We start from the raw sequence: 12,148 nt of genomic DNA, 5'->3' as shown, positions 1-12,148 counted from the left end.
AGAGTCTATTTTCTCAATGGAGAGAGGCTGCTGGTGGGTCTGTCCTGTTTTACATAGACCTCAGTGATCTCCACCAGGGAGCGAAGAGCAGGCTGGCAGATTTTTGGTGACACTGAGCTACTCAGGACAGCGCAAATAACAGCTGACTGCAAAGAGCCCTAGAGGGACTCACAATACTAAATGACAACAACAGGGCACATGAAATCACATGGCGTAAAGGTAACGCATGGGGAAGTAAAGCAATCTTAGCTTTACGTGAAGAGCTATGAGCTCTGGGTGTTTTCATTCATGAAAGAATGTTGGAATTACACTACCTAACTCCCTGAAAACTTCATCTCAGTTCCCAGTGGAACCTCCTAGAAAGATACTCTAAGGAAATAAAAAATGTTTGGAATTACTGAGAAAAACAAAGAAAATAGAGAACACGCTGCTGCTATGAAAATCCACTTGTCTGGTCACAAGTACTGGGGCGAGCTTTGATCTTGGCACAACACGAATGTTGCCTCGTTAATGATTAGCACGTGGTAAAGGCCACCCCGGTGCCCCCCTCAGCTGTCTCCTGAGCAAAACTCCACGTTGCAACGCGGATGAGCCCGTCTGCTTAAGGACACTCAGCTCTTCTGCATCACTTGTCATCCAGGGATCTCAAAGCATGTGACAAAGGAAGAGAAGTATCATTAAGCTGGCTTTATAGCTGGGGAAACCGAGAGCTAGAGCAGCAACCTAACCTGTCTGACAGCAAATAGCTGATGAAGGGAACTCCAGGGCTTCCTGTCAGCTCATAATCCCACCTATGGCAGCAGTTAATCGACTGCGGTGAATTATTTTCAACGAGACCCGAAAGGAGGAGGTTAGAAAACTGTTCAGCTCTCAAGCTCGAGGCAAAAAATCTATTAAAGCTGAATGTAAGGTTTGGAAAAAACCCTAAATATTTGATCTGGCAGTTTGAAAAACTGGAAATTTCATACAATCTTAGCTCTGAGAAATTGCAGAGCAATTCATATCTGGGGTCAGCTCACAACAGGAGAAAAAAAGCAACTCAGCTAACTGCCTCCAGTGCCGATTTTCTGAGGTTTGTCCTCTGATCTTGCTGTTTTCATGGTTCACCAGTCCTTAGACTGGGATTACATTTAAAATTGTGCATGAGAAACGTATTTTTCTTAATGAAATCAGGCTGAATTTCAGTTCCCTGGCTTGTATTTCCAACTCTTTGCTCCTTCTTTACCTTCAGAGAGGGATGCGTCATTACAACTTGGTTATGCCACTCTGAGGAAATACCAGAATTAAAAACCCACTCCTTTGAACAGAAAATACCTACCAGAGCGTAATTTTCCAGTGCTATCAGAAAATGAATTTCAAAGCATCCATTGTACTGAGTGATTAGAGCTCTCCCGGGATACATTCAAGCCAAAATCCATGCAGGAATGAAACAAAGATGGATGATTACCTACATTTTCTCCCTCATATCTTTTGTCAATAAAACCCCAGGTTTCTCACCCGATATTCAGGATCAGCATTTATGCCCAGTTTCCTCTGCCTCTGAAACTGTTCCCTGTTTTCAGCCCAAGTCAATGATCAAATTTCTTCCAGAGACAAGAAGGAAAGCGATCAAACAAATCCCTCTACTGCATTGTTCAAAGTTCTTGTACCCCGAGATACCACAGAGAGTAACACTATGGTTTGAAGACGGGCTTGAGGACTGCTACTATGATCAAACAGCTTTATTTTTGGCTAATCTTTGTTTCCCAGTGAGGCTTAGAACTCCCGCGTGACCTGCTTCTTGCTGTTCCGCTCTCTTGTGCTGCAGCAGTCCAATGCATAGAGGCAGGAAAACGAGAAATCTAAACCAGTGGAAATGATTTTGGATAGATCCTCCTACTTTTGAAGGAGTCGCGGTATCTTTAGATGCAGGTTTTAACGCTCTGGAACAAAGAATATTTACCAGCAAGAGCACTCTAATCATGCTGCCCCTGGCTGCTGTAACAATGCCTCTGGAGCACAGAACGATGCTACGTTTGTCTAATTGGCAACCCAGGCTCTTCGAAGCAGGACGCCGGGCACTCGGCCCTTAACGCACTGCAGTGGGTGAGAACAGCTTTAACCGTCGCAGGCTGAGTGCTTGCGTGCGGGCAGGAACTGTAATTTGATGGAGTTTTTAGACTTCGAGCTTTTAGTGTGAGCCCTCTTTCGGAAATAACATTGATTTCTTGTAGCAACACCCATCTCTCTCTCTATTTCCAGCAGTTCACTGAACAGTTCTCGCACAGAATTCTCCAGTACATTCTTTCACAAAACATGAACTTCTTCATGAGTTCAAATCCAACTCATTAGCTGAGACTGAAAGAGGTCACAGAGTTTTTTCGAACAGAGTATTTTTGAAATCTTTGAGTCTCCCACCTCTCATGACCATTGTTCACTGGAGGGAAGAGGAACGCAGCACTTTGTCCCCACCTACGCTATGGCAGAGGCACTCTGACATACTGGGGTGTACGTTCACCTGAGTTGCCCTGAGAACACGACAGACGCCACAGTGCAGTGCTCTGAATCCAGCATTTCTCCGGCACCCTTGGAAGGGACAGTAACTCCAACAGGAGATGCTGGAGTCATTCTACAGCATTTAATTCTATCCGTGTAAGCATCAAAAAATGAGCTTGTGACGTTGATTTAAAACACCGAGGAGCTGCATGTGAGCACCATTTCCCTCACCCAGCAGTGCCTTCTGAAGGCAGTAACCACAAGGAGAGGGAGGAAGGGCTTGCTGTTACCTTTCTTCTCTAAATGGTATCAGCTGCTTTCCACCCCACTGTGCAGTTACTGTTGTTACCTCATTAGTGTTTTAATTAGAGCTCAAGGGCAGGCCCAGGTTGAAGGTTCAATACACACTGTCAGTTCAGGGCAGCGTAGGCACTGGCTCGGTTCAGAGGGGTCTCAAGGCTGCTCTAAATTAGAGGCAGACATAATGACCTGTATATGAAGAGGCAGCCTCCAACTGTAACTCCATTGTCTGCGCCTCTCCGGGCTCTTTAAACAGAAAGTGCTGTTCTGGGGACCACAAAGCTCTTTGCAACAACTCTAAGCTACCTGTGTTCCGCCAGGGAGGCCATCCAAGGGTTTGAGAGATCTTGTTGGCTAAAGGGGTTATGGTGGAGTCACAGACCTCTAAGCAACGACGCAAACCCACAATGCTCCCAGTACCACAAACCTGCCACCTCGGGCCGTCTGAAATGGATTTGTTTGCGTGTTGGTCTCTGCACATGTGAGTCAATTCACCAGGAGGCTGCTTGTGGTTTTGGGGTGGCTCCCTTGGTGACACACAATTAGACTGTGTGTCACACCAATCTGATTGCTCTTCTTACAACATAAAAGAATTTTTATATAAAACCAGACACCTACATTATTTTCTCTTTTCAGCAATGCATAATATGATTTGTTTGCTGCTTCTTAACAATTAACACAGCAATTAACTCTCCTGATTTCAAGTTAGCGTGCATTCACACTGGTAGCTGGCTTCCTAGGCAACAGAGAAGCGTTTCCCCGCTGAATCACATGAAAGGCACAGCGTTGACAAGGTGAGAGCACGAGGCTTCTTCACCTTCAAAAAGCTGGCAGTGGCTGCTGATCCTGGAGCATCTGCACCTCTCCATGGGTGTTGGTGCGGCATAAGAGACAGCACCGAGTCTCAGTTCCCTCAGCGCGGGGACCCCGCTGAGCCCTGTGCTTAGGACATTTCTAGGTGGCTTTTACTGCGAAGGAGTGGAGGAGTAGAATCAGGTTTTTCAGCATTGTCCTTTCTAAGAGCATTGATCTTTTCCATCTGCACTCAGTATTGTCTGGAAAAGCATCACTGCACTGTAGTTGAAGGTTCAAAATGGCTTAGGAATGAGCTTCCTTCTTCCTCTGCCTCCTGTTTGTTGGCACAGGAGGCACAGGAGTGTTGGGTAAACAGACAAACAGCCTGTTAACCGTAGGCAGCACTGAAAAGGAAACTTGTCAACAGGAAACGTAACAAACAAATACACAGCAACGGTGGAGATGTAGAAGATCTAGACGGATGTACGAGGAGATGCAATTCCTCACCACGATCACTACACTTTTTCTAATCAGTGCGTGTGACGGAACTGCCCTGATTCTCAAGAGCCTCAAGTGGATGAGCAGATGTTGTCACAGACCTCCTGGTTTTGAACACTTTTGCTTCCCACATCTCAAAACATCGTACAAAGGCAGGCAAACAGCATTACAGAGGAAGGAGGGAAGAACGGCCCCAGCTCAAAGAAATAGCTAAAAACAGAGCACCGCACTTCCGACCTGCAGTGACAGCTACTGCGGCAACTTCCGAGAACAGCTGAAGACATTGGACCTTGCTTATGGCTTATTTTACAGAAAAGTAGCTGTGAAGCATCACAGATGCCTATCAAATTATCCCTCAAGAGGAGACGGCAGAGTCCTTCCACCCACATACATGCTTACCAGAAGAACGAGAATCACTGGTCCTTGGTATATGTAGTCAATGTACTTGCCCGGCTCTTTGCCAAACCAGCACCTGTAAGAAACCAAACAAATAAGAAAACAGTTTTTAAAGGGGAATGTACATCTTTAGACCGTAATACCAAGGACACCACAGAGAGGTGTTCCTTATTTCCAAAGTTGTTTTATCACACAAGTAATCGGTAAGTGATTTGAGTTTTCTGCTACAAACAGATGTTTCTGCTACATCTTCTGTTTGGACACAGATATGAGCCCCATTTTCCCTTCCCATTAGATTATTCATGTTCCCAGTATGCTTTTGGCTATTGTCCGTGTAAATATTTCCAAGAAATGTGAGAACCTGCTACAAAGAGAATGCAGAAGATGTGTCCTGCTGGATCTGAAACATGGGTGAAAGAAATAATCTGTATAAGGAAAAAAAATCTCTTATCTATTGTAGTGCCCAGAGGCACTTAAATTCCACAAAGGGCTCTTTCTCACAGCCAGTATGGCTCGAGCTGCACGGAAATGCTGTCTAAATAAGGTACTGGATGAAAAAGGAGTTAATCCCATTGACTTTGAACCAAGCTGGTGACCACCAAATCGAGCATGCAGTACAGAGACAGCACTTGAAACTAGCAAATACCTGACCCAACATCACCGAAGGAAACCAACTCAGGGTAAGTGAAACCACAGGTAAACTGAAGGCCCTCAAACTGGATGTGTCACGGGTGACTGAGCACTGGCTTGACTGACACACTGATGTTCAATTCACTCTCTTAACTGAGAGTAGTAAATCCGCTATGTTAATGTCAGTAAATGAATCAGACACTGGGCTCAGGTCTGGACTCAATCATTTACACCATCCCATTTTCCTTGGTACAGTTTTGGCTCAGGTCAAACAACAGGCAGCTCTGGAACTGCTCCTGGGGAACAATTCTGAAGCTAGCATAAGCCAGAGGACTTTCCCAATAGTCTACAAACAGCAGCTCTTCCAATGTGGAGGCCAAGAGGGTTTAATAATATGGATGTGAACTACTCCATGCTGTTTGGACTTCAGCCCCGGGAACGGTGCCAGGCCCAGCTAATTAAACACTACAAACACAGCCACACGGTCTGGGCCCTGGTTCTGCCAAGCAGAGACACCTTCATTATCACAAAGCCTTAAGGCTCAGGTCATTAGAGCTCCAGATCCCTTAGGAAGTAGATTTTGGACTCCAAGAGTCTGAGAGGTTTTTTCCCTTTTGTGGATATGACATAACAAGTCTACACAACAAATATTACACCTTCCCTGTGTTTCCTTGCGTCAAAAGATAAGTTTAGTGCCACTGGAGACATGAAAACAAGGGTAATTCCTGAGCCAAGAAGACCACGGAGACAGGGGCCGATTTGCACTTTCAGAAGCCTGCAAGAAATCACACTCGTTGCCTCGAAGAGGTGGCAGTCTATGAGACACAGCCTCACGAGTTCGAGGCAAATACACCGAGAGAAGGAAAGCTACGGCTCCGGTGGAGTTCTCTCGAATCACAGAATGCCCCCAAAGCCTTTCTCCAAAAGATGCTGCTTGCCCATTGCAAAATGCTCTCACCGAGCGGACAGCACAGAAATGCTGAGACAGGCAGCAGGTATCTAGGCACCCAGCTCAGGATCACACAATTGTTTGCCTTTTCTTGATTCAATTTCTACATTTTTAAAGTTTCAAATGAATGAGAGAGCTTTGGATATTTTCTAAATATAAAACGTGTCTGTTATTCCTTGGTTCAGTGACTGCAAATTAGTGTAAACCGATGATTTTGCAACTAATCTCTCAAATTTTGGAAACAACACTCGGAATAAGATTCTTCCTCCAACCAAACTATCATCCAAGAAGAATTCCCAGGGCAGCCGTAAATGAATGAAACTGATACCTTTTTCGGTTTGTTGGGTTTGGGTTGGTTTTTTTTTTTTGGTTTGGTTTGGTTTGGTACGGAGATGAGAAGACATGAAGAAAAATGAATTACAAGATATGCCAAGTCAGGAAACGCAGCTCTCCAGAACTTGAAAGACCAACATTTGAGAGAGCTTTTTGAAGGACCTCCTGGGAGAACTGTTATATGTTGCCTGAAACTGAGAGAACCAAGAGCTATTAGAAGAGGAATTTCTGGGAACCAGGCTGTTCCAACGGAGGAACCTAGCAGAAGGACTAATAAGAAGCAGGCTAAGGCATGTGGCAGAACTTAGCGGACTAGAAAAAGTCAGCAGAGAACTTGGAACAGAGCTGGTAGTGCACAAACGAAGTGCCAGGACAAAGGCTGCTCATTGCTCTTTGGAATTTAAATATTGCTTAACTGTAAGAGCACACTGAAGAGTAAAATGCCGACATTTGTTACCTGAAGGGCAGGATTAGATCAAGGCTGCACTGAGTGAAGCATTAGATGCATACACAATCTCCCACCCAGTCTGAGGACACAGGGTTGTGGCCAAAGACAGACTTCCACAATGCAGGGATCCACAGGGCAGCTCGATGGTCCAGGTTCCTCTTGTAGCTGGCAGAGGAGGAAACCCAGCTTCTCTAGGACGGTGTTGATCTCATTAGGCTATGGAACGGACTGTTACTCTGTAATCTAAACACCTCTAGTACACCCGTTAGATCAGGTGGGTAAGGGTGCGAAGACAGATGGTGTACAAAGGTCTGCATTTGATTAGCGGTATTTCATATTTACTGGCTGACTGTTCAAACTGGAGCCTTAGCTGAGCTACTGCAAACTTTCCTGCCTGTCATCTGAACTCCTACTCTAAACCCAACAGAAGCCATTATCTGCAATAAAGTCAGCACTGCACATTTCTTTAAAACCAAAATGACTTGGCGCAACAGAATTTTAATTCCATCCGTGTGAAATAAAAGCCTTTTTTTGTCTTTTTTTTTTACCTCTGAAAGAATCAACAAACGCTCCCTGAATATGGAAGACGACAATTTAGGAAGATAGTTCTGATAGGACTCAGATGTGTAAACACACTTCTATTGAATAGCACTGATTAATATTCTTCATGGTTCTCTGATAGTTCTTTATATAACAAAAGCCACCACTGGTTTTATCATTATTGTTAATTAGGTCTTACTAATGTTCTTCCCCTTACCACCTGTCCATCAATGAAATTACCACAAAAACTCCTGATCATTTGCGGGTTTTTTATTGAGACTGAACAGTACTTTTTTCAGTTGTCAGACTTTGCTGAGGAACTGCTCAGCCCCAGACAGGATATTTGCCACAGTACCAATTATTTTTTACTCACTATGCAGAACACGGTCTCTAGTAAGTACAAACACGCAAAAATTAAGAAGTTGGTTGAAGCATTTTCTTAACATTCTTCCTGTGAGCTATTCTGAGCTTTTAAACTATTATGAGCACATAACTTGAACCCCAGTTCAACTTCCAAACAAGTTACAGTTGAAAGGGATCCTCAGATGAAGGAGTCTCCCATTTTGGGCTGAATTTTGGGCTGTCCACTGGGCTATCCAAACAGTCCTGGCAGCCGGGGAAGAGTACGTTTACCACACGTGTCCGGTTTGCTAGGTCTGACCTCATGGGGGAATAACACGATTTCCCCAGTGGTCAAGGCAAGCGGATCATACCAGCGAGGCTGGCTGGGGAGAGCAGCCTGTGCTCGCAGACCAGCTGAGGCTGGCAAGGACCTCCAGAGACTGGCTAGCCCACCCCCTGCCCACAGCAGTCAGCTGAAGCAGGCTGCTCCGAGCTGTGCTCAGCTGGCTTTTGAGTAGCTCTGAGGATAAAGTCGCCACAGCTTCCCCCGGCAACCTCTTCCAGTGTTCTACCACCTGCACGGTAAAAAGGTGTTTCCTGACATCCAGATGGAATTTTGCGTGTTTCAGTTTGTGCCACTGCCTCTTGTCCTGTTGCTGGGCACCTCTGAGAAGTGTCTGGCTCCACCTTCTTCACACCCTCCTATATTTGTAAGGAAACCCCCCCGAACTCTCTCCTCCTCAGGCTAAACTCTCCCAACCCTCTCAGCCTCTCCTCACACGAGATGCTCCAGTATCCTAACAGCAATCATTTCTCAAAACGGGGGGTTAGTTTTATCTCCTCTGCCCGTATTTGCTCACAGTTGCAGAATTCAAATTAAAGGCATGATTTCTATATCATCCCAGCAGAGAGAAAGGATTGGGTAAACGCCACAAGTTTAGCCTAAACTGTCCCACTGGCTGATGGGCTGGAGAGGAGAACAGACCACAGGTAAGTGAAATACAGAGGGCACATCTCACAGAGGTGTACCAGAGGTGCATTCCCACACGTGCTTCACTTTGTTCGACAGCAGCTGCTCCTTCCACCAGTCTGGGGGGCAGTGAGCAGGAGCCGTCTGAAGAATCACATGCTTTAATGCTTGCGAAGATGACTGAATATTTACGGCAATTGACAGGCCCTCGGCAAATTATTCACCTCTTGTTTTCCTTCGGTTCATTTGCTTCACTCGGCCTCCTCTGCATGTGACATCACTGCAAATGCAAAACGCTGATTTCATTTAACAGCCTTTGCCTTGCAACGTAACGCCCTTGGCAGCTCCTCGTTTCCCAGACCTCTGCCTGTCTGCTGGGTGCATGTGCTAGACCAAACGAATGTCACTACTGAAGGGTCCCGCCTTGACTTCTCTAGCAGAATAAAGTACACGAATCTTGGCTCCCCGCGGGCAACAAGCGAGCACAAGGCTCCAGGCCGTTACACCTCATGCTATGGAGGACAGAAGCCAAATTCTGTGCTTTCTCACTGCACACCAGGTCTGGAGCTGCTGTGATGTGCAGTGAGGATGTTCGCACTCCAAGGCAAACACCAGCGTTAAAGACAGAAAGGTGAAAACATCCCAAGATACTGGATTTAATTGCCTGGGTCAACCAAGAGTACCCTGGTGTCTCCCTCACCAGTAAGACCGTGAGGCAAATGCCGTGTGTGAGTTGGATATAGGGGTTTGCCCAGGACATGGGCTGAAAAGCACAAGCTCCATCTGAAATCCAGCCAAGGCAGAGAGCTTGAGCACAGAGACTCCACAGGAACAGCGTGTTTCTATCGGGGTCCTGCTTTCCCTTATTTCTGCTGGGAGCGACGAGCGGTCGTGCCAAAGGAGGTGTTCAAACCTCGGTGTCGAATGCGCAACAAGAACGTTTAATCGCCGTCCTTAAGGCATGTGGTGTTCTGCCTCTCCAAATTTCAAGACGCAAGTTTCGGTCATTTTGTTTTGTGCTGTTTAAGCTGACTGACTAGTTCCTTCAGCTCTAGCTCTAGAGCTGGAAGTCCTAATTCAGCACAGTTGCTGCCCTGGCTTCTGCAAGGTAACAACTACAGGGAACCCGACCATGGAGCAGACCCGGAATATTGTGATCTTGACCCATCCAGAGACAAAGTCTGTGAACAGGGCAATTTCAAGATCTGAGGTTATTTGCCAGGGCTGATTGACTTGCACTCTCAGGGAATAGGTTCCAACTGAAGTTTTTCTTGCCATTTTGAGACTACAGTATGAGTTCTCCTGTACCATTACTGTAGGCAGGGATGGAATCACATAAAACCTCTCCCTCAGCAAAAGGGTGTCTCTCTGATGGCCAGTATGTGTAACTCCTGAAAATTGAATTATCACCTTCAAAACCGCCATTAAAGCTACAGAGGAGAGGTTAGTCACAGGTTCAAAAGTTTGCGGGGAGCAGAAGAGAGGAACTTGGTAGCGCATAGCAGAATTGCTCCCATACCTACAGCATGGATGCCCAAAGCTCAGCCAGTCATCCTACCCATCGCCCTTAGAGTCAGGAGAAATAGTGGATGAGAGTCTAACTCATCCAACCTACTTTGGACATCTCCTTCCAGACGAGACGAAATGCAGCCCAGACTGCAGTTACTGTGTTGACTGATCACCACTGATCATAAGAGACCACAGATCAGTGCACACACCTACGAGGTAGATGCATTTAATCAGGCGCACTACAGAGAGACAAACACTGTGGTCATATGAAAAACAGAATCAAGAAGAAAATATTTTTTTTAAGGCTAGAGAAGGGAGTTGTAACATATAATTGACATTGATCCAAACCCTTGCTGAAAAGTACAGGCCAAGCTATATCTGACCAGTATCGATGTTCAGGGGAAAAAAAATCCCCAAACCTCTTTAAAAATTCCCATGCCTCTTTATCTCCCATATTTTCAGTTTCATGCACTAACTCCTTCCAACTGGAAAAGACAGAAACATAAATGCAAGAATTCCAGCCATAAGACTAATCTTGGCAGACTGTCAACTGAATTCTGCACACCCAGAAGGCTAAATCCTTCAGCACTCAACTGTGGTTTTCACCAAGGTCTTGCTCAGGCAAAACTCCCACTGAAGGAGATTACCCTGACTGCAAATCATGTATAAAGCTATCAAATGAGATCTCCAGGGCTTGGCCAAGGGCAGTTGGGAAAGGTACTTTCAGGAGTTGTCTCAAGAGGTGCTCTGAAAGTTGACGTGGTCCAGATTTGGATGGAGATGATGTGACCTTTTCTCTTTCCTATCAGTCTTCCTTATTTCTAAATTACCAGCTCAGCCTGCAGGCACTTCCTAATTTATTTAGGGAGCCACATAAACAGAAATGTTAATGTCACTTACTGTTCATTTTCATAATATAGTTTGCCAATGGCCCAGGCAATGATGATTGGGCAAGGAATACCTGCAACGGCAAAAAAAAAGGAGTTAATCACAACCCTTGGATGGATGGATGACACAGATGTAGATTCAGATTTGTGTGAGGAGAGAACTAGGAGACTCTAAATACAAGTGTATCCTGTCTTGCTATGCCCGAGACACTGTGATTGCTGAGACCTCTTTATGTACACATAGAAAAGGTCATCTCAAAGAGAAAACTCAAGTACCAGGAAGAAAAGCTAATAAAATTATTAACAAACACATGTATAGATGTGTATTCCTATATAAGTGATCAGAACAATTTTGGGCGGCTTTCAAGGCCGTTTTGGTCCCTTCTAATCTTCCTGCAGTTGATATTGAAAAACCTTAAGAGACATCAGTTGGAGGTGGGTTTTTATTTCCCAGGCTGCAAGAAGCTGATGTCCTGCACCACCATCCCTGGTGGCTCTTGTGCCCTGCAAGTGACTGTGTTGTCTTCCATCTTGCTCACCTCTGACTCACGAGGTTTGGTGCACTTGTTTCCCCCATGCTCCTGCTAGGCGGGAACCGACAGAATGTGCCGTGTCCTTTCTCCTGGAGGAGAAGACCTTTCTGTTCCTCGTGAAGAGAGGACCAGTGATTTGAGAATTAGATTGGTAAAGATCATGTATGAGAAGGCAAAGCAGAGCCAGAAAGCCCCCAGAAGGGTGAGAGGAATGGTATATTAAGTTCACTCTACTCTTACATTACTAATCATAGGCCCAGAGAGCTCCGAGAGAGGTAGGGAAGGAAAATACTAGGGACCAAACCAGTCAGGAGGTCTGTGAGAGCTGTGTGAGATGGTGATTTTCCAGTTTGGTGAGGGAATTGAAAAATGCTGAAAAAAAAAAAAAGAAAACGGAATCGATTCCCCACATAAATGTTTTCTTCTACTCTAACTTCTCTTTCTTCACGTTTGATCCTGGATTGAATGACGTACTTCATTTTAAAGGCTGTTTCTGCCTTCAGAACAGCAATTCAATTTCTTCTGCTCAATTCTGAGGGAAAG

General features: G+C 45.4%; 1 protein-coding gene across 1 annotated transcript in view; it reads right to left on the bottom strand.

Annotated features, from left to right (window-relative positions):
• Positions 1–4,467: 4,467 nt before the first annotated feature.
• LOC104489747 (corticotropin-releasing factor receptor 2) overlaps positions 4,468–12,148 on the bottom strand; it is a gene marked incomplete at both ends in the record, with an annotated part of 36,100 nt that continues 28,419 nt past the window's right edge. The window contains 2 exons of the mRNA XM_010131985.1: positions 4,468–4,540; positions 11,086–11,146. Of these exons, the coding sequence (XP_010130287.1) occupies positions 4,468–4,540; positions 11,086–11,146 (134 nt within the window). The remainder of the gene's footprint in view (positions 4,541–11,085; positions 11,147–12,148) is intronic.

This window comes from Buceros rhinoceros, unplaced genomic scaffold (genome assembly GCF_000710305.1).
Source record: "Buceros rhinoceros silvestris isolate BGI_N320 unplaced genomic scaffold, ASM71030v1 scaffold4450, whole genome shotgun sequence".
Taxonomy (NCBI): Eukaryota; Metazoa; Chordata; class Aves; order Bucerotiformes; family Bucerotidae; genus Buceros; species Buceros rhinoceros.
Note: the sequence above shows the minus strand (reverse complement) of the source record. Positions and strands in the feature narration are given on the sequence as shown.